We start from the raw sequence: 22,799 nt of genomic DNA, 5'->3' as shown, positions 1-22,799 counted from the left end.
AAATCCTCTGGTCTTCACACAATCATCAAAAACGTAAATCGAACGATTCTTCTAGGTTCTTTCAATAATTGCAAAGTTTTTTCCTGTTCCTCACTTTTTTCCCCTCTGTTCAACGGAATAAGTGGCAAAAACTTCTGACGATTGAAACTGGCTGGCGTCCGCCAATGAAATAAATGGCTTAATATTGTATAAAAAGCCTTCAATAATGATGATTTCTCGTGAGACGAATTTTGGAATTATTTCTGCTTGATTCAGCTTAAATCAAACTGTGTGTTTTATTGTACACACATAAACTTGGAAAATACTAACAAAAATAGTACATTCATATTCAGAATTAGTATTGTTTCATATAGGCAAAAAATGTTCAAATATAGTTCATTTGTTTCAAAGATCTGAAAAAAGTTCTTAAAGTCATTAGACCATGTGCTTCCCTTTGAATAAGCTCTTCAAGATGGCCGATTAACTTCTTGTGTCCTGGAAGGAATTCTGTGTGCATAGGAGAGCTGTGTCTTGAATAGGTATATGTGGCTTGGAAGCAGAAGATGTGTGTGCAGAGGCAGAAGACTGGATTCCTTGTGTCTATATGAACTCAGTCTTTCAAATTCGTGCCCAAACACAAATCCCTCCCATACACTCCCCTTTCTCCTCCTTCCTAAGAGTGGGGGCTAGAGTAGATATACAAGCCTCTTTAACATCTGTTTCACTTTAACCAACCCTTTAAACATGAAACAGGATATATGTGAGAGAGCCTATAAGACCACTTAAAACATAAACGCATAAATCAAACAGAGTATTGGTTACATAGGAAGATTTTCAACCCATACATATATTATTTACAAAATCCATCAAATTCTGACAGGGTCTTGACCTGCATTTTCAGTCAATGAGTCGTCATCTGGATATCACTAGCTCAAAGTCCTATCATTCACACAAATATGGAAAATGCATATTCTTTTTAATAAAGCCAATTAAAATTTAGATATTAGGAATATAACAGATACGAACGAATAATGGGCCCATGAACATTAAAGTTGCCCTTTTAAACGTTACAATTAATAAAAGCATATGGAGCAGAACGAACGGAATAAAGACAGAAAGAATAGGAACACAGCACAACTACTTACTTTTTTGCAGCACTCTCCGGATCTTTCGGTACTGCTCTGGCTCTCTCAACTTCAGGTCCGACCACCGCTTCCTGAGCTGATCTTTAGATCTTCGTACCCTGAAATTCCTGTGAAGGCTTTTGATCACTTTAGCAATGATTTTGGCCTTTCGGATGTTGGGCTTGGGGTAAGGTCCATATTTTCCGTCATAGTCGGACTTCCTCATGATGTCGACCATTTCCAACATCTCCCCAAAGGACATATTTGTGGCCTTAAAACGTCTCCTTCTGGATCGGGACGTGTCCGGATCCGGGCTTTCCTCCTCCTCCTCCTCGTTGCTATAATTAGCACACACCTGCTCTAAATCCGCCATCATGCTCTTCACCCACTGCGCCGAACGAAAAGGGGCGGGGAATAGACTAGAAAGAACGTCAGGGGCGGGCGGAGTTACACGCATGCCCAGTGTGTATAAAGCGTAACACGCGTGCGTATTACGTACGATCTGTGAGCGGAGGAAGGAGCATTGGACGCGCCGATCGTAAGAACGAAGGTAAGAGACAAACTTGTGCCTATACTGCTTCTAGATTGAGGCCTATATTGTAACAAGATTAGGAGAGTTTTGTCTGACATTAGGCTTTGTCTTGTGTTGTGTCTTGCAGTGAACATGGATATCTTACTGAAAGACAATGACTTCATGTCAGTATTCATAGATATGCTAAGGGAGCTGCCCTGTCTGTGGGAGATTAAACACCCCCATTTCAAGAACCAAGCAAAGAGGAAGGCAGCACTGGAGCAATTGTGTGAAATTGTGAAGCAGGTGATTCCCCACGGCAGACATCACCTATTTAAAGATATTAATTGGTTGCCTGAGGAGCACATATCTAAGGGAGCGCAAGAAGGTCCAGGATTCACAGAGATCCGGAGCAGCAGATGACATCTATGTCCCCAGGATGTTGTACTACGACAGGCTGCACTTTCTGGCAGGCCAGACTGAACCCAGGCCATCCCTCTCAAGTCTTCCTTCCACGCTTCCTTCCCCCGGCTGAGGCTTCTGACGCCCAACCTGGGCCTTCCAGGCCACATGTGGAGGAGCCCAGATTGAGCCAGGTATAGCATTCCTCTAAATATTTCTGCTTGTCCAATCAATGATGTTAACTAGATGTTAGTTGGGAGTAGTAATTTATGATTGTGATTGATGAAGCAAAAACTAAAACCATGTCCCTTTTTCATACACAGGGAAGTCTCAGCCAGGAGGTGGCCGGGCCGAGCCGGCTGGCTGATCTGCAGGTCCCTCCACCCCCCCTGAAAAGAGAAAGTGGCAGTAGGAGGAGTGCCCTAGAGGAGGCTGCTATAGGATTCTTTTGGAGGGCTACAGAGGTCCTGGGAGCACCCCACACCATGGAGGAGAACATTGCTGCCTTCATTGCATATAAAATGCAGAGGATGGAGGAGGGCCAAAAAGCCATGTGTGAGGCCCTCATGTCGGAGGCTCTGGAGAAAGGTATGAGGGGCCAAATTACACCTCAGACACACCTTTGGGATGGTCCTCCTCCTCCTCCTGCAGGTCCTCCTCCTCCTCCTCCCTCTCCTCCAGGTCCCCCCAGTCCTCCTCCAGGTCCCCCCAGTCCTCCTCCTCCTCCAGGTCCTACTCCTCCTCCTGCCACATCTCCAACTGCACAGCCACAGCCCGGAAGGAAGTGTGGAAGGAAGACCAGACAGTGATTGCCCTGGGTTCAGTCTGGTCGGCCAAAAAATGCAGCCTCTTGTGGTACCACAGCCTGGGAACATAGATGTCATCTGCTGCTTTCCAGATCTCTGCGAATCCCGGACCAGACTGCCCTCCCTTAGATATGGACTCCTCAGGCCACCAATTTTGATGTTGAAGAATTGATGTCTGCCGTGGGGGTCACAGGCTTCACTAATTTCTCCTGTTGATCCAGTGTTGCCTTCCTCTTTGTTTGGTTCTGAGCCCTTAATAAATGATTTTTGTTTTGAATTCTACTCTCCTATGTGTTTTACTTCAAAAAAGACAGTTGGTTTATGAGGATTCAGGTACATTTCAAATATACAATGTGAAATGAACAAGGGACACCAACACCAAACAATCTCCTGGAGATTAAATAATAAAAGATATCAATGGTGTTGGGGTAACTTGACACACAAAACACACACAAAAATATTCTGGAGTAAAAATAAAAATAACATTGAACAAAGATCAGCCTTGGAAAAAATCCAAACATTAAAGAAAAAAAAGGCTGAAAATACAAAAAAAAAAAAGAAAATGTCAGATGTGACAACTAATAACAATATATTCAGGGAATCCCACTAAAAAAACACAAATAAAAGTTTGTGAGAAGTGTGTGTGAATATGAGCAGCAAAACTACTTAATTCTTGTCACATTATAAAGAAGAAGAGAGTGCGCTGTATTAAACCATTTTGAACATTGCAGCGTGACGAAAGTGCTGTATCCATTGCGAACGCTAAGTTTACCAGAATGAGCTGTCCCGTCTCGGAATTTCTTCTGAGCATGCGTGGCACTTTGTGCGTCGGAACAGGCCACACACGGTCGGAATTGACGCGATCGGATTTTGTTGTCGGAAAATTTTATCTCCTGCTGTCCAACTTTGTGTGTCGGAAAATCCGATGGAAAATGTCCGATGGCGCCCCCACACACGGTCGAATTTCCGACAACACGCTCCGATCGGACATTGTCCATCGGAAAATCCGACCGTGTGTACGGGGCATAACAGCGCAGCACCAACATTACATCACATTCCCATTTAGTAATAGCTACTTAACAAGCTTCTTTAGACACAGCGGAATATTTAAAAGCTTTAATATTTCATTATAAGGGAACGCTGGAAAGGTAGAAAGTAAAAAAAAAGCCAAGAGTCTGGCTGGCTGGTTGGTTTGGTTGGCTCTCCTCAGTTCTTGAGGTCACTTGGAGCCATCTTTACAGTAGTAGCAGCCGGGTTGGCTGCCCCAGTGGAAGCCGATGCTGGTCAGGACTGAGGTGGTATATCGCCCACTAATGTAGCGTAGTACAGTCCCCTCGAACAGTGGAAAATCGTTGAAGCTTGTGCCTGATGGTTGCCCAAATTTAAATATTCTTCCACGGCTTGTCACGAAGACCAGCTCATTTACATAGGATGCAACTTTCCCTGATACCTGAGTGATGTTTTCACCACGGTACAGCAGGACCTCAAAAAGAGTACCGGAGGAGCTTCCATAATAAGGTGCCCAGATGCCACCATATTGGAGCTGGATCCTGGAGAAAAACGATATAAAGAGATGAGAAGAAAGACTAAGCAGTATTATAATTTTTCCAATGCCGCGTACACACGGGCGGACTTTTCGATGGACTAGGTCCGGTGGACTTTGACGGACTTTACGACGGACTTTACGACGGACTTTCGAATGAACGGACTTGCCTACACACGATCAACCAAAGTCCGACGGATTCGTACGTGATGATGTACAGCCGGACTAAAATAAGGAAGTTCACAGCCAGTAGCCAATAGCTGCCCTAGTGTTGGGTTTTTGTCCGTCGGACTAGCATACAGACGAGCGGACTCGAGTCCGTCGGAAGGATTTGAAACATGTTTCATTTCTAGGTCCATCGAACTTTTGGGGAAAAAAAGTCCGCTGGAGCCCACACACGATCGAATTATCCAACGGAGTCTGGTCCGCCGGATCAAGTCTGCCGTAAAGTCCGCTCGTGTGTACGCCGCATAAGGGTTGTGATGTAAGGCTGAAATCAGAGCCCTCTGTGTTAAAGCGGTGTTCCAGCCTTTTTTTTTTTTTTTAGCAACTACAAAAACATTATAGCTGTTGACTTTTAAGGGCACTTACCTGTCCAGCGAGCCCGTGATGTCAGCCCCCTGAGGCCAATCTGTCCATCGGATCGGGTGCCGGCGCCGCCATCCAAAATAAGGGAGACAGGCAGTGGAGCCTTGCGGCTTCACTGCCCGTTTCCTAATGCGCATGCGCGAGTCGCGCGGCGCTTTGTGAATGGCCCTGTCGTCTTCTGGGACACACACATGTCCAAGAAGACAACGGGGCAGCTCGCCGAAGAGGAGGAAGTAACCGAACAGCTCCGCGGAATAGGCAGATTAGGAAGACTGCCTAGCAACAGGCATTTCTGGTAAGTAAAAAAATTGTTTTTTTTCAAATTTTTTTTATAGATTTTTTTGGAGAATGTTAATGTAATTTTTTATTTTAGGGTGGTCCTCCGCTTTAAGTCCATGCATGCTCAGTAATGTATCTTACAAGTATGTCACTCACAGAGATCACAGTACTCCCCCTGACAATGCCTTCATCTGCTTTTCTCTCTAGGAGGTTGGCGCTATTTTTGTACAAGCATTATCCAGGGTCACTATCTACTTCCTGGAGATGATGGCCAGTGATGGCCGCTCCATTAGGGCCGCAGGGGCGCCGCCCCCTAATCAATGCGCTCAGCCCCTAATCTACATGCAGGGCACTGGATACATGGATTTCAAAGGGTTTTTTTTTAAGCACATGATTAGAGCTTGAGGCTCTAATTGGCTTCAAAAAAGTTGTGCGACATTAGCAAATTAATATTCGCTAACGTTTTACTGCTTCTCCTCCCGGCAAATCAGGAAGCAGGTCCTGAGACCCGATTGACCGTGAGTCTTAGGACTTCCAGCCAATTGGGTCTCAGGACCCACTTACTGCTCTGCAATGGCCCAGGCTCTTCCCTCGGTAAGCTGGAGCGCGGAGCAGCATCGGCCTCCTAAGGTAAGGCCACTGATCGCTGACGTCCGTCTCCCGCGTGTGGGGGGGGCAGGTTTGTTTGCCGCCTCCACCCAAAATATTGAGCACCAGCCACCACTGATGCTGGCTCAGAGAGGACACAATCATGTTAATCCTGGTGAATGTGCAGTTCTTGGCTGTGTTCACAAATGTCTCATACACATCACCCCCTGCTGTAATTTCTCACCTTGTCGCTTGCTACAAAGTTACAATGTTGCAGTATGATCACTGGGAGAGAGGAGACTGAGGAAATGCTAATGACCTCAGCTGAGCCTAGGCAATTTACGTTACAGATTTGTACATGAAATGTGCTGAAGATGTTGATGTGATAGAAAAGAGATAGTGTGAAGTCCTTACCCAAGTACATGGCTGGGGTTCTCCCTGACGCGAATGCCTGTTATTTGCCCGTTCAGTTGATCCGAAGAGTAGGAGAAGATAGTACCTCCACCAGCTCCAAACTCCCCAGTGTAGGAAGAGAGCCGCGACTGAACTACAAGGGTGAAAAAAATGGAGAGCAATCAAACAGGAAGGTGTCTCCTACTGGAAATGTGTATATTGCATGTGAGTATACATATAGTGTACAGAGAGATTGCTGTGAAAGCAACTTAAAATAGGCACGTCTTAACAAAATGAGTGTGGTTTTAATCAAATATGTTGATATTTGAGGTTGGAGATTTAGGGGATATGTAAACAATTAAAACTAAGCACATCATGAAAAGATGCATAAGGAAAGGTGACCTGCTAGAATCGGTCCACCAATTCTAATGTTTGGTGGTTGCTGGAGAGTAAAACACTTGATAGTTTCCTCGGGGGACTTAGCTGGTGACTTCCTGGCTCTGTACCCTTACCATGCTCATTATGAGGGGTTCCCACCATCCCTGCAATAAGTCCCCATGCTTACACACCTGCTGTGCCTATTATAAGGGGTTCCTACCATCCATGTGCTGAGTCCCTGGGTCTGTACACCTGCTGTGCCCATTGTGAGGGGTTCCCACCATCCATGTGCTGAGTCCCTGGGTCTGCACACCTGCTGTGCCCATTGTGAGGGGTTCCCACCATCCATGTGCTGAGTCCCTGGGTCTGCACACCTGCTGTGCCTATTATGAGGGGTTTCCACCAACCCTGTGCTGAGTTCCTGGGTCTGCACACCTGCCGTGCCCATTATGAGGGGTTAATTTTGTTTATTGAAAATTTTACAAACAACAACTTATATACAATAAAACCATAATAAATAAATAAAACATATTTACAAAATAATTGAATATGATAATACAAAACAAGAACATAATAAATGGTACAAAACAAATTGCACACAACACAATCCCTACGGGAGAGCCGGACTAAGGAACATCACCGTCACCATGCATGTAGCCTTTTATCAAAAATATATTTCATCTTGAAAATCTAGGGGAGTGAATCAAGAATACAAAGAAAAGCCGCACACCCCGAGATCAACAGGCAGCAGCTACAGAGTCCTGATATTCCTCCACGCCCTTATCCAGGCCTCCTGCTGCCACCTGCCTTTCTCAAGACCCCGAATCTTCCCAACCTCACCCAGAATGTCCTGCACCACCACTTCGACAGGGAGGATTTTACCCCGTAAGGATACCTGACACCGTGCACTCCACGTGAAATAACGGACTACCAGACTAACTAAAAAAAGTGTTTCCAAATCATAATCCCGACGAGTCTGGAATGCCCCATACACCCACTCTGCATAACTAATATGGGGGAGGAAGGATATACTCAGAGCCCTCCCAACCCTCTTGTACACCTCTATATTAAAAGGGCATTGAAGTAGAAAGTGATCCATGGACTCCACCACTCCTCCACACTCCACTCTCGGGCAGCCCCGATCACTCATGGAAAGAAACTTCAAGTTGCCCTTCACATATAGTTTTCCATGAAAGGCAAGCCAAGCCTGATCCCTAAACTTCATTGGGATTCTCTCCAAATTAATCAATCGCAAACCCACCCCCAAAACCAGGCTTGGACAATCCCTCAAGGCCAGTGGCTCGCAAAAAGCAGAGCACATGATCCGCTTCTCAAGAAGTTTCCTTGGAAGAGATTTGACTTCTCCTGCTGTTACTTGCCACTGCCGAAGCATTTTCAAACACGGGGCAACATAAGCCGGGAGCTGTTCATGCCTGACCCTCAGGCTTTTCACTGGCCCACCATTTTCCCAGTCTCGCAGAAAGGGCCTAAACCAGGACTGGAAAATACCAACCCACCCAGGCGGTCTCTCTGCCAACATGTTACCAAGATTGTACTTCAGAAACATCAGAGAGAAAAAGACTACAGGGTTGACCATCCCTAGACCACCCTCCCACCTAGGAAGGTAAGTCACATTCCTTTTGACAAGGTTTATTCTGTTCCCCCATAACAGCTGGAAGAAACAACTATAGATCCTGGTATAGAGAGAAACTGGCAAAATGCAAACAAAACTGACATACAAAAAAATCGGAATCAGGTAAGTCTTGATCAGATCAACCTTTTCCCTCAAGGAAAGCTGCCAACCTTTCCAGCTTGCCACCTTGGCATCGGCGTTCTCCAGCCTGTTCACCCAATTTGCATGACCATAGTCACCTGGGCCGAATTCAATGCCTAGAACTCGAATTTTTTGTTGGGGCTCCGGGAAGTCATCCGGGAGAACAAAGCTCTCACCTTCCACACCCATCCAGAAAGCTTCACACTTGTCCTGGTTGACCTTTGAACCTGATGCCTCTGCATACTGCCCTATCACTGAGACCACCTTCTGCGCCTCCGCAGTCCCAGAGATAAAAACAGAAACATCATCAGCATAGGCCACAACCTTCAAAGGAGGCTCACCAGCGATGCCCAAAGGTACCCCACACAATGGTCCACTCTCTAGCCTTCTAATGAAGGGGTCGATTGCAAACACATATAGCAGAGGACTCAATGGACACCCCTGACGCACACCCGAGCCGACCGCAAAGGGCTGCCCGACCCAACCATTAACCAGAGAAAAGCTTTCAGCCCCTTTGTACAAAATCTTGAGCCAATCAATGAAACCCCCCTCCAGGCCATATTTGTCAAGAAGGAGCCACAAGTACTCATGATTAACCCGATCAAAGGCCTTAGCCTGATCCAATGTCAGCAAAAATTTACCTCAACCAGCAGCCCTACAACGCTCCAAGGCCTCCCGGACAGCTAACACTGCTGAGAAAGTGCTTCTACCTTGGACCGAACAGTGCTGGTGGCGGGATAACAAACTGCCTGCAACTGGTGATAATCGCCAGAAGAAAATCTTTGCCAGTATCCTTCTATCGACATTAAGAAGGCTAATGGGGCGCCAATTCCCAATCATGGAAGGATCTTTACCCTTTGACAGAAGGATCACTGCAGATTGCCTCATGGAGGGAGGGAGAGAACCCTCATTCAAACAGCCATTAAAAACCTCCGCAAGGTAGGGAGCCAGGATCGTCTTAAAACATTTATAGAACTCGGCTGTCAGACCATCTGGCCCTGGAGTTTTCTTGATGGCTAGTTTATCAATAGCCTGAATTACCTCATCTGCAGTGATTTCATCTGTCAAATTCATCAAAGGAACATTACTTTCCAGTCCTGGTGTAGAGTCCAAAAAACCCAACATCCTTGTCCGATCAAGGTTCCTTCCTCCCAGGAGATCGTCATAGTATGACCTGACAACCTCCAGGATCCCTGACCTAGACTTCGTCAGAGAGCCCGTACTGTCCCTCAGGCCATTGACCGTCTTAACTGCTACGCTCTGTTTACAGTTCTGGTAAGGGTCAGGCGAATGGTATTTCCCGTAATCCCTCTCCTGAACCAAAGAGGCGTGCCGGTCGTATTGATGTTATGAGGGGTTCCCACCATCCCTGTGCTGAGTTCCTGGGTCTGTACACCTGCTGTGTCCATTATGAGGGGTTCCCACCAACCCTGTGCTGAGTTCCTGGGTCTGTACACCTGCTGTGTTCATTATGAGGGGTTCCCACCATCCCTGTGCTGAGTTCCTGGGTCTGTACACCTGCTGTGTCCATTATGAGGGGTTCCCACCATCCCTGTGCTGAGTTCCTGGGTCTGTACACCTGCTGTGCCCATTATGAGGGGTTCCCACCATCCCTGTGCTGAGTCCCTGGGTCTGTACACCTGCTGTGCCTATTATAAGGGGTTCCCACCATCCCTGTGCTGAGTTCCTAGGTCTGTACACCTGCTGTGCCCATTATGAGGGGTTCCCACCATCCCTGTGCTGAGTTCCCAGGTCTGTACACCTGCCGTGCCCATTATGAGGGGTTCCCACCATCCCTGTGTTGAGGTCCTGGCTTTGTACACCTGCTGTGCCCATTATGAGGGGTTCCACCATCCCTGTGATGAGGTCCCGGGTCTGTACACCTGCTGTGCTTATTATGGGGATTCTCACCATCCCTGCTGGATTTTTGGTTAATTTCTATAATGTGGAGAGCGGCTATTTCATTCAAATAGGGACAGGTGAGTATGAGACTAAGAAGGGGAGAGGGCTACCTTACCAAGGGTCCAGCTACATTTTTAAACAAATAAAGTGGATGGTGGCTCTATCTCCTGGTTAACATTACCAGTCTTCTGATTTAATTTGTTGCTTGGGGTGACCCTTTAATTTATTTTCGATTGATTTAAATTAAATAATTTATGAATTATTATTATTTTCCTCTATCCCTGGGTTCTGTTTGAGGTGGAAGGGGAACTTGTTTGATGTGGTTCTTCTGGGTACACCATCTGCATGGAGTTTGTACATTGTTTATTTGTAATTAGATCCTTACAAATATTTCTGCTTCCTCCCACAATCCAAACACCCCCTAGTAGAATAATTGGCACCTGACCACACTGATTCCAAACAGGGTGAATGGTTCTATGTACCTTGTGAAGCGATGGCTAATAATATGTCAGCACTAGATAAATAGTTGAAATAAATTATCATCGTCAATCATCATTAATCAATCATGAACATCAATCATCATCCACTAGTACAATAGATTTATAGGGTGCTGTAATAACTCATACTCACTTTTTGATGCTGCTGTGGAGCCCAGCGAGAAGCACACACACAGGATGGTCAGCATCTTGTCTTTTTTCACTTATCACCTAGAAGTTATGTGTTATAGTAATACAATTTACTGTAAACCAAAACCATAATTCATACAATACAGACCTTCATTGGGACTACCACCTCTGACATCCCAAAGCAGGATAGCACCTCCAGAGCCAGGGGCGGGCTAGCCCTTCACCCCAGGGCTGAGTCCATGGTGAAGGAGTTTATTGGTATAAAGATTACAAAAAATTTTATCCAACAAATGATAAATTTCATAATTCATGCCCCAGCAGAAGTCTTAGAGGAAGAAACGCGTCGGATCTGTTTGTTTTACCCTAACCATTACCTACTGCGCTATCCAGCCCATTTTGAGCCTAATTTTTACTGCCCAGTTTTTATCATTTGTTGGATAAAATTTTTTGTAATCTTTATACCAATAAACTCCTTAACGCTTCAAACGGATTTACACTATGTGGAAGTTTTTCTTTTGTTCCTTGCCCCTTCATGTGGATGGTCGTTGATGAGGTGGTATCTGGCTGATGATCGAAGCTGGTTCGAAAGGACACCTGGGTCCGGTCCAACCCACTCAGGGACACACCATCTGGTGATATTTTCTGCTCCTTCTAGCCAAGTCTACCGGCAGGATCCAAATCCGAACAACTCTACTGTTTGATCTACTACACCATTTCACGGTACAAGCCTTTCTGACTCACCGCCAACGGCCTGTGAGTCCACCCTGTCTGGTAAGGACATTTTATGTTTACCTGCCTGAGATTATATTGTCATGTTGAGAGAAAATCTTACCCCACATGCAGAGATGTTCCTAACAGTCCCTGTTTAACACATATGAGGACCGGGAGCACCTACAGTGCCACACAGACACCGTGACCAACTCATTCTGCAGTGACGGACACTAATATTTCATATATTTATTTGTCTGAAACACTCAGGGATTTGGGACTACATAATGAGTCTGATAGACACATACTGTTGAATTTACCTATACTACATCTATGTGTGTTATTCATAATATATTCATTTTGATCCAGTTTTTAGGTCATTTAATTATTTGGGTCACTTCAGTCACAATAGATTCACTGTATCACGATTGATTATTATGAGTTATATGTAGTTTATTCTTCAATACTCCTTATATTTATTTTTCACTAGTTATTTACTTTTCATTGTTTCTGAGGAGATACCTCTGTATTTATACTTTTTGAGAATATCACGGGTTCAACATTAGGGTAACAACCCCCCCTTTTATATTATCACTACATACTGTGTTTTGTTGCTTTTTCACTAATACCTTACTAGCGCCACACTTTGTTGTTCCTTATATATTCACAATAGTCAGATTGTTGTGTTGGCGGCTTCATTTCTTCCCCCCTCTCAATGAGAGTTGGCGCAACATTTCCCACACATATTCCTACAATATATTTTTTACTAGTAATGGTGATGATCTGCGATTTTTAGCAAGACTGCGACATTGCGGCGGACAGATCGGACACTTTTGACACATTTTTGGGACCATTGACATTTATACAGCGATCAGTGCCATAAAAATGCACTGATTACAGTGTAAATGTAACTGGCAAATGTAAACATATGTGTCAGCACACGTCCCTCACTCCAAAACAATCGAGTATTAATCTGCATGTTTACCCCCTAAGCATATATCCCCCCCTCCCAATTCCACCTCCCTACTGAAATTCCCTCTTTCCCAGCACAAATCTTTGCCCCCCCCAGCTCAAATCTTCTCTCTCCCCATATGCCCCCAGCATAAATCCCTCCCCAAAAAGAACATTTTTTCCCCCTCCTAGTACAAATCCTCTACCCCTCAAATGTCCTCCCTGAGCACAAATCCTCTCCCCCCTCCCATTCCAAATCCCCTCCAGCACAAATTCCTTTCCCTATCTATCCTAGCACACGTCCCTCCCTCCCAAAGTTCCCCTCCTAGCACAAATAATCCCTGATAGCACAAATCCCCCCCCCCAAAAAATAAAATTCCCCTTCTAGCACAAATCCCCTCCCCCCTCTACTATATCATGTTTTCTGGCACAAACCCCCAAAATTACCACTCCTAGAACAATTCTTACCCCCTGCTCCTCCCCCCAAATTCCTCCTTGCAACACAAATCCCATTCCCCAGTCTCCTTGCAGTACCTCACATGATACCACAGTGCCCAGGGCAGCTTCCCCTCCTGCCCACCCCTTGTCCCAGCCCTGGCATCAGGATTTTATCAGGACAATCCATGACTCGTTTCCGGTTTGGCTTGAAGTCTCACGTCTCTTTCTGCAACAAAGTTCTTTACAAGATGTCTATTTTGAAAGGGTGATCATTGCTTTTGATAATTATTGTGGATTTGTTTTTATTAATTGCTTTTAAATTGTATTAATAAGAGAAGATTGTTCAGTTTGAGATCCCTGATTTAAAGGGACAATACACTCTATGTATGTATTCTTAACTATGAAAAGTCTCATATGTTGCTCTTAGCCTCCTCAATTTCCTTCTCTTTTGCTGCTGTGATCTGACTTCCTGTTAGAAGGTGACTACATTGGTGACTACGTTGGTTCTTCATGGTCCCACTGTATTTAGGAACATAGCCACCCTCTCTTGCTCCCTCCTTGCTCTTGTTCCCTCCTTAGACTATAACCTCCTATATGTTCTCCATTGGCCATTGTGGAAACTTCAAGATCTGTATCTTTATAATAGAACTGTGCGTAGGCTACATTGGACATTTGCTGTCAGAATTTCCGACAACAAATGTTTGAGAGCTGGATCTCAAGTTTTCCAACAACAGAATTTGTTGTTGGAAGTTCCAAGCGTATGTATCCAATTCCGAGGCACAAAATTCCACGCATGCTCGGAATCAAGCAGAAGAGCCCCACTGGCTATTGAACTTCATATTTCTCGGCTCGTCATACGTCTTGTACGTCACCGCGTTCTTGACGTTTGGAATTTCCAACATTTGTGCGATCATGTATGCAAGACAAGTTTGAGACAACATCCGTCGGAAAAAAATCCATGGTTTTGTTGTCGTAATGTCCGATCGTGTTTACTCAGCATAAGAGAAGCAACCCTGTATATGGTATAATTATATATATATATATATCTATCTATATATCTATAGATAGATATATATATACACTGTATCTATATATATATATCCTATGAGCTACATCAACTGCTGGTGCCATGACTGTTGGCTCTCGCTGAGTTCCACCCATAAGGAAGGACTCTTTTCATTGCTGTTCATGGTAGAAGAAGCCTCAGTGGACGCACACATCACTGAGAGCATGAACAAAGTTTATGTGAGTCGGTCAGTGCTGATCATCCTTTCATCCCACATTATCCATGATTATAACTCAGGGTCAAGCTATATAATTTTTTTCATATATGGCATTGTTAACCCCCCACTGGAACCCCAAAAATAGTTTTCAGGCTTTGGGGAACCCTTACCTCAACTAAGTCATTAGGGGTGAGTGGGAAAAATGACGCTTACATTGGTAGTCAGTGAGAAGAATGCTCCTTACATTGGTGGTCAGTGGGAGAAGGAGGAGGACACACTGAAGGAGCTGAGAAGAAGGTGGAGGTCCTGACTGTGTGGGTCCAGGCCCTGGTTAGAATGTGGATGTCTTTAGACTGAAGATTATTGATAGTTTTTGGGCGATTGGAAGAGCCAAGGGGAAACTTAAAGGATTGAAAGCTGAACACAAATCATTCAAGGCCAAATACTGCCAGGCCTGGAGTAAGAATTGTTTAGCCATGAAGCCAGAGTTACAACAAATGGATGAAAAGATAAAGAAACAATCTTTATTACTGGAAAGTTAACATCCAGAAGTGGTTCTTTTACCAAAAAGTTTGATCATGAGAGGAGATTTGCCAGCCAGACATCAGCAAGTTCTGTGGATATGCAGCCTCAGGTAACAGACAATCTGCCTCTGCACCTCTCCCCCCATGTCAGGGCTGGGAATCGCCAGTGGAAACCAGCCAGGGGGTTAAGAGTGAGCATGGCACCCTAAAGTTCATCCAGCAGATGGAGTCACCCCTGAGGGCAGACAGTTTTGCCTTTTCTGATGATCCATCAGAAGTTCCTGAGGATGAGCAGAGGAGATACAGACCAGCTAAGCCAGTGCAAGTGGAGAAATCTGAGTACACCATGCTGCCTTCCACCATATCTGACCCACCGGCTGTGATGGATGTTGCCTGTGGAACTTTCTGCTGTGAAGAAACCCTGTGCAGACATGGAGAGAAAACCACTGACAGGTGTCACCAGACCATCAGAGAAATGGGAATGGACCTGCATCATACAGCCCGGACATGGATTTTCTGCTCCTGCTGAGACCAGTAGTTCCCCTACAGGCAAGATGGCTGTCACCTCCAAAGAGTCTGCTTCACCTGACCCTCTGTGGGTTCCAGAGCTAATTGATGCTGGTGGGGGAGGGGATCAGCACAGTGCACCATGTGGAGTGGAGGCATCCATGGAAGTCTCCTGTAATGATTGTGAAGATGGCGGGCAAGTGAAAAGTCTGAGTGTCTGACATGGCAAGCTCCCGACTTATCCGTATCTGAAAATACTTCGGCAGTGGCAGGTGACAATGGAGGATATCAAGCCCCTCCCACGGAAGCTTCTGGAGAAGAGGATTTTAGGCTCTGCTTTCAGTGTGTAACTGGCCTTAATGGATTGCACAGTCTCCGTAATGATAGAGGCGTTGCATCTAATCAATTTGGAAAGAATCCCTTTGAAATTTAGGGATAAAGCCTGGTTCGCTTTCCATAGAAGGCTCTATGTAAGAGGGAACCTGAAGCAACCCCCTGTGGATGGTTGGGATTGTCCTAGAGCAGAGTGTGTTGGTAAAGTGGAGTCTATAGACCACTTTTTGCTCCAGTGTCACTTGGGAAGAATGGGAAGGGAAGATTGCTCCTTACATTGGCGGTCTTTGGAAAGAATGCTCCTTACATTGGTGGTCAGAAAGCAGAATGTTCCTTACATTGGTGATCATAAAGCAGAGTGCTCCTTACATTGGTGGTCTTTGGGAAGAATGCTCCTTACATTGGCAGTCTTTGGAAAGAATGCTCCTTACATTGGTGGTCAGAAAGCAGAATGCTCCTTACATTGGTGATCATAAAGCAGAGTGCTCCTTACATTGATGGTCAGTGGGAAGAATGCTCCTTACACTGTTGGTCAGTGGGAAGAATCCTCCTTATATTGGTGATCAGTGGGAAGAATCCTCCTTATATTGGTGATCAGTGGGAAGAATCCTCTTTATATTGGTGAACAAAGGGAAGAATGCTTCTTACATTGGTGGTCAGTGGGAAGAATGCTCCTTACATTGGTGGTCAGTGGGAAGAATACACCCCTTATGTTTGTGCCCAGACTGCCACCCTTACACACAGCTAAAAAAAATAATTGTAGTCATGCTGCTGGCTTTGACAAGTGGCATTTGCCCTAATGTTTTAGGGGTTCTGTTAGATGGGAGGTCAGTCAGCCACACTAAAGAATCCCTAGCAACCTCTGAAGGGACCCTGGTTGAGAATGACTGGTCTAAGATAACAAGTGGTACTCCCAGTAAAGGTCTGAATTGTTGTATGAATTATGGTTTTGGTTTACAGTAAATTGTATTAATATAATCCATATCTTCTAGGGTGATAACTTAAAAATACCAGGATGCTGACCCTCCTGTGTGTGTGCTTCTTGCTGGGCTCCACAGCAGCTTTGAGTGGTGAGTATGGGTTATTACAGCACCCTATACATCTATTGTACTAGTGGATTGTGATTGTTGATGATTGGTTAATGAGGATGTTTAATGATGATGACTGATAGTGATTTTTTTCCCACTATTTATCTAGTGCTGACACTTTATGCATTACTTCATGAGGTACATGTAGCGCTGACAACTTTTGTTTTTAGTCATAAGTGTGTTATAAAGGTATAAGTTGATCTAGTGCCATCTAGTGGACAATTAAAAAGGTACAACACTTTTATGTTTCATGATTAAGAGAAGTGACATGGAAGTGATTGATTGTTTACTTCTGAATGTAAACTACGACCTACCCACAATGCTCCTGGACAAGAGAAGAACTGAACTGCATTATGGGAGGGTGTAAAAGGTTTGGGAGCGGCCATCTTAGGCCTCTTGTTCCTAGGACGTGTGGCCTGCCAGCAGAACTCTGTGGGTGTGTGTGTGTCCCACAGGGTTGCAGCCTACCTTGTGAAGGAGCAGAGCAGCAGCAAGGATCCTGCCATCGTATTACAGTGTGCTGAAGCAGCAGAAGTGATTGTTCCGGAGACCCGTGGGGGAGGTAACCGAGGACTCCTGGTCTTTAGTAAACGGAACAGTGTGACGGCATGGTGGTGGCTCCATACGGATGGAGAACTGCTGAAACGGAGACATCCATCTGCCGGATCCCGTGTGGTGAGAGGGTTAACACCCGGAAGTTTGTTTAATACTACACACACACTTAGAACTTTTACAGATTGTTGCTGGGACCGATAGTCCCACGGAACAAGTTGAGTTGGAAAATATTACATTTGCTTAGACTGCAATATTCAAGAGCTGACACTAGATGTCTGTCTTCTTCGTATAAGAACACTTAATCAGTTTGCTTGATTACAATTGCCTTTTTTGTATTACCTTACACTGCGCAACACCTCAGAAGAACTCTCTGTGGATTACAATTACCATTTCATAGCTAGCGAAGATTGAAGACGTCAAGACTATTGCCCCGTACACAGATTTTCCAACGGAAAATGTGTGATAGGACCTTGTTGTCGGAAATTCCGACCGTGTGTAGGCTCCATCACACATTTTCCATCGGATTTTCCAACACACAAAGTTTGAGAGCAGGCTATGAAATTTTATAAGAGATGAAAGCTATTGGCCACTGCCCCATTTATAGTCCCGACGTACGTGTTTTACGTCAGCGCGTTCAGAACGATCGGATTTTCCGACAACTTTGTGTGACTGTGTGTATGCAAGACAAGTTTGAGCCAACATCCGTCGGAAAAAATCCTAGGATTTTGTTGTCGGAATGTCCGATCAATGTCCGACCGTGTGTACGGGGCATATCTCTTTTATTGCAGGGCCCTGCATCTAGTTACAAAGGGTAGTGACTTTACGGTTTAGAGCAGGGGGAGCTCCCTGGTATAAATATATATTTAGATATATTTGTGTATGTCACCAAGACTGTCATAACTATTTACTATACTGTTACACTACATTGGTGTGATAGTGTAGTCACTGTAATAACTCTTTATATAAAATATATCATTTACCCAAAAAAGAAGTTATTTTGGTTATTACAGAAGTTTGTGTGCAGTGTTGTTATTTCTCCTGCAGGTGGAGCTACAAGCACCCAGGTAGAGGTAAATATAAATATAAGTGTATATTGTGGGTTAAAGTTGGTACTCATATCATTACAACACTGCACTACAGCTGTGTCAAGGGGATTGAACAACTTACGAGGGGTGAAAAGAATAGAGGACAGGCCCAATAATAAACCAGCAGCTCCACCGAGAGTTATTGCTACATACATAAAACCATTATATGTGTTTGGAATCCTTGTCATCAAGAGCCCCTCTTAATGGGCACAGCAGGTGTACAGACCTGGAAACTCAGTGCAGGATAGTGGGAACCCCTCATAATGGGCACTGCAGGGGTACAGACCCAGGAACTTGGCACAGGGATGGTGGGAACCTCTCATAATGGGCACATCAGGTATACAGACCTGGGAACTCAGCACAGGGATGGTAGGAACCTCTCATAATGGGCACAGCTGGTGTACAGACCAAGACATTGAGTGCAGGGATCTCGTTTTGGTAAGCTGTGCCTATAGGAGACTCCTCCCTGTCTGACCGCTCTTCTCTCTTGCACCTTTCAGTTCAGTCGCGGCGCTCTTCCTTCTCTAACGAGTTTGGCATTGGTGGAGGTACAGCTTTCTCTTTCTCTTCGGATCAACGGAACGGGCAAATAACAGGCTTTCTCATCAGGGAGACTACCGCCAATATAGTTGGGTAAGTTCCTTCAGAATATCACTCGTCTACCACACCAACATCTTCAGCACATTTCAGGTATACACATATAATTCAAATCTGTAATGTAAGTTCCTGTCAGGTGATTTTGTCTAGGCTGAGCTGAGGTCGTCAATCTGCTGCAGGCTAGGGGAAGCATTTCCTCAGTCTCCTCTCCCCTAGTGATCAGAACATTGTAACTTTGTAGCAAGTGATAAGGTGAGAAGCTGCAGCAGGGGCTCAACTGTGTCAGATGTTTGTGAACACCTCTAAGACCTGCATAGACACCAGGATTTACATAACTGTGTCATCTCTGAGCCAGCATCTCCAGAAAGTAGATAGTAGCCCTGGATAATCTCTGAACAAAGATGGTGCCAACCGTCTGGAGAAAAAAGCAGATGAAGGCATTGTCAGGGGGAGTACTGTGATTTTATATATTTATTTCAGGTACTTGTATAGCGCTGTCAATTTACGCAGCACTTTACTTACATAATATACATTCACATCAGTCCCTGCCCTCAAGTAGCTTACAATCTAAGGTTCCTAACTCACATTCATACATACACATAGTAGGGCCAATTTAGGCAGGATCCTCTGTGATCTCTGTGAGAGGTAATAAATACCTGGAGGGGTTACACAGACACATTACTGAGCATGAAATGGTAGGCTCTGATTTCAGTATTACATCACAGCTCTTGGAAGCATTACAATACTGCTGGTTCTTTTTTCCTTGTCAAAAGAAGTTTATTGAGTATACAATGTTATAAAGATACATAAAGTAAGTTTACAAGGATCTATAAAGTAAGCTCATTGTTTTACAGTAGGGTTTATATAGGTAAATATCATGAAATTTCAAATATTAAACATTGGGTTCACGTAAACCTAAATTAAAGATATATATCATTTCCTTAGTTACTTTTGTAGGTATTTAAATGATTTATACCTACTATACATATTGTTTACAAGTAGAGTGTATATAGGTCAAATAAATTCTGATAATGAGCTTTAATCGTAAGGTGGAGAAAAGGAAAGAGAAAGAAGAAAAAGGGTTGAAAGGTAGAGGTATGGTCCACAAGGTTGTCCCGCTCGTCAGTTTATTATTCTTTTTAGTTCTCTTTGAAGCCTTAGAATGGGTGTCTCTGTAAGTCATTTAATCTGTTACCATGGCAACAGGACAGAGTCATTGAAGTTTGACAGGAACTGTTGTTTTATCCAAGGATGCCAAAGTTTTTCAAATTTTGGAATTTGATTTTGATCGATGGCTACCATCTTAGCATGGGACATTGTATTATTCATTCTGTGAATTGTTTCTGCTAGTACCAATGTAGGAGATTTCCATGCCTTGGCCACTGTTTGTTTTGCAGCCGTTATTAGTTGGATCATAAGTTTGAATTGAGAGAGTGTTAACCATTCTGGTTTTAGATTAAGTAAAGTTAAATATGGATCTGGTTGTATTATTTTTTTAAATATTTTAGATGCAATCACGAAGACTTCCTTCCAGAAGGTTTGGATTACTGGGCATGTCCACCATATGTGTAAATATGTGCCTATTTCTGGGCATCCTCGAAAACAAAGAGCTGAGGTATTAGGTGAATATTTTGCCACTCTAGCGGGTACAAGGTACCAGCGAGTTAGGACTTTATAATTTGTCTCCAGTGCTAAGATGTTGGGTGAAGATGACTTAGATGTGAGCCATATGTTAGACCAGTCCGTGTCTTCTAAAGTTCGTCCCAGGTCCTCCTCCCACCTCTGAACGTAAGAGGGTCTATTAAGATTTGCTACTCCATATAATTGATTATAAAGTGATGAAATTGTACCTTTAGCAAATGGATCTTTTGTACAGATTGATTCAAAAATGGATAATTGGGATAATGGTGTATCCCCCTTTAGGAATGGTGTATAGAAATTTTTGATTTGGAGATATCTAAATATCTCAGAGTTTGGTAGATCATATTTTTCTCTAAGCGATGGGAATGAAAGGAATGATTTAGATGCTATGAAGTCATTTAGTGTCTGAATGCCTGATGTTGTCCAAGCTTTAAAAGAATTTGGGTAGATCCATGCCGGATAAAAGGCCGGATTTCTGATAAAAGAAAGGAGAGGATTGTGTGGAGATTGTAACTGATATTTGGTTTTTAGTTTATCCCAGAGAGATAAGAAGTGTTTAGTTATGGGATTATGAATTTTAAAGCGGTCTTTAGGATCAAGCCATAATAAATTTGATATTAATAGAGGGTCATTTTCTGAAGCCTCTATAAATACCCATAATGGGATTTCCTGTTTTGCATGGTATTTGGACAGACTGGCCAAATGTGCTGCTCTGTAGTAGTTAGTAAAATTAGGGTATCCCAGGCCTCCTTTATTTTTGGGAAGATGTAGTGTGTGTATAGGTATACGTGGTTTAGAAGAGCCCCATATAAACGAAGTTGCTCTTTTTTGTACTATTCTCAAAAAATAGGAAGGAATTGGAATAGGGAGGACTCTGAATAGATAAAGCAATTTGGGTAGAATAGTCATTTTGATTGCATTAATCTTCCCTATCCAGGATAAAGGAAGTTGCGACCATTGTTTTATTAGATTTGTGATCTGTCTTAATACAGGAGGATAATTGGTTGAGAATAAGTCAGAATGAGATGCTGTTAAATGAATTCCAAGATATGGGATTGATTTTTCTGCCCATGTGAATGGGAGTGCAGCCCTAGCCGGGATCAATTCCATGTTTGTGAGCGAAATATTAAGCACTAGGCATTTCTTAGGATTAATCATAAGGCCGGATAGGACTGCAAACCCATCAAGAGCTGGTTTTAAGTTAGGACCAGAGACCTGTGGTGATGATAGAAAAAGTAATATATCGTCTGCAAATATACATAATTTGTGTGTAATACCTCCTACTTCAATGCCAGTTATAGTCTGGTTTGTTCTGATGTATTGGGCCATGGGTTCGAGTATAAGGGCGAATAATAAGGGAGATAATGGGCAACCCTGTCGGGTACCTCTTTCGATATTAAAGGCTTCAGATTTGTATCCAGCATATTTTATATAGGCTTTGGGTTTATTATATAATGCTTTGATCCATGTTAAAAAGTGGGGTCCAAAACCCCATTTTTGTAATGAATATTGCATATATTGCCAGGATACTGTGTCAAATGCCCTCTTAATATCGAGAGATAGAAAACATAAAGGGATTTTCCGTTTTTTAGCAATATGTGCCAATAACACTGCCCTGCGTATATTATCGCCTGCCTGTCTATTTGGCATGAAGCCTACTTGATCTCTATGTATTAATTTTCCTATAATGCTATTGAGGCGTTTTGCTATTATTTTTGCTAATAATTTAATATCGAGGTTTAACAGAGAGATAGGCCGATAATTCACACAGGAAGTATCATCAGAAAGGGGTTTTGGGATCATACAAACAATTGCCATTAGTGTTTCTTGCCGAAAAGAATGTCCATCTAGAAGTTTGTTAAAAGTTTCAGTGAGAATGGGAGAGAGTATTTCTGAGAATGTTTTATAGTATAAAGCCGAGTAGCCGTCTGGGCCTGGTCTTTTATTAAGTTTTAGGTCTTTTATGGCGTTAGCAACTTCATCTATAGTTATAGGCTCATCCAAACTGCTTTTTTGATTTTGAGATAACTCAGGTAAGGTTATTTTTGAGAAGAAGGATTCAGCCTCTGTAGGATTAAATTCATTGTTTGTCTTGTATAAAGTTGCGAGATGTGAGTGAAATTTATGGACTATTTTAACTGGATTACAAGTGTAAACATTTTTTGATAATTTCAAAAGTATTGGTTTGAAAGATTTGTTAGTTGAATTTAATGCCCGAGCCAAATATGTACCTGGTTTGTTTGTATTCATGTAGAA

The 22,799-nt window shown here is 43.6% G+C and overlaps 1 protein-coding gene and 1 long non-coding RNA gene across 2 annotated transcripts in view; one reads left to right on the top strand and one right to left on the bottom strand.

Moving 5' to 3' along the window:
* Positions 1 to 4,041: 4,041 nt before the first annotated feature.
* Positions 4,042 to 10,952, bottom strand: LOC141147960 (zymogen granule membrane protein 16-like). The gene is made up of 3 exons (XM_073635119.1): positions 10,898 to 10,952; positions 6,235 to 6,367; positions 4,042 to 4,372 (listed from the first exon to the last, which is right to left on the bottom strand). The coding sequence occupies exons 1-3, from the start codon at positions 10,950 to 10,952 to the stop codon at positions 4,042 to 4,044; spliced, it is 519 nt and encodes a 172-aa protein (XP_073491220.1).
* A 5,608-nt stretch (positions 10,953 to 16,560) lies between these two features.
* LOC141147578 (uncharacterized) overlaps positions 16,561 to 22,799 on the top strand; it is a 108,772-nt gene continuing 102,533 nt past the window's right edge. Inside the window, exons 1-2 of the long non-coding RNA XR_012245072.1 lie at positions 16,561 to 16,647; positions 18,806 to 18,938. This is a non-coding gene — a long non-coding RNA (uncharacterized lncRNA). The remainder of the gene's footprint in view (positions 16,648 to 18,805; positions 18,939 to 22,799) is intronic.

Source organism: Aquarana catesbeiana, linkage group LG06 (genome assembly GCF_042186555.1).
Source record: "Aquarana catesbeiana isolate 2022-GZ linkage group LG06, ASM4218655v1, whole genome shotgun sequence".
Lineage (NCBI taxonomy): Eukaryota > Metazoa > Chordata > Amphibia > Anura > Ranidae > Aquarana > Aquarana catesbeiana.
This window is presented reverse-complemented; position numbering and strand designations above follow the sequence as displayed.

Excerpts from the sequence above, each read along its gene's own strand:
- LOC141147960 (XM_073635119.1), bottom strand. The coding sequence starts at position 10,952 with ATGCTGACCATCCTGTGTGTGTGCTTCTCGCTGGGCTCCACAGCAGCA. Across the intron at positions 6,368-10,897 it reads CTCCACAGCAGCATCAAAAA|TTCAGTCGCGGCTCTCTTCC; the intron begins GTGAGTATGAGT and ends TCACCCTTGTAG. Across the intron at positions 4,373-6,234 it reads AACCCCAGCCATGTACTTGG|GATCCAGCTCCAATATGGTG; the intron begins GTAAGGACTTCA and ends GTTTTTCTCCAG.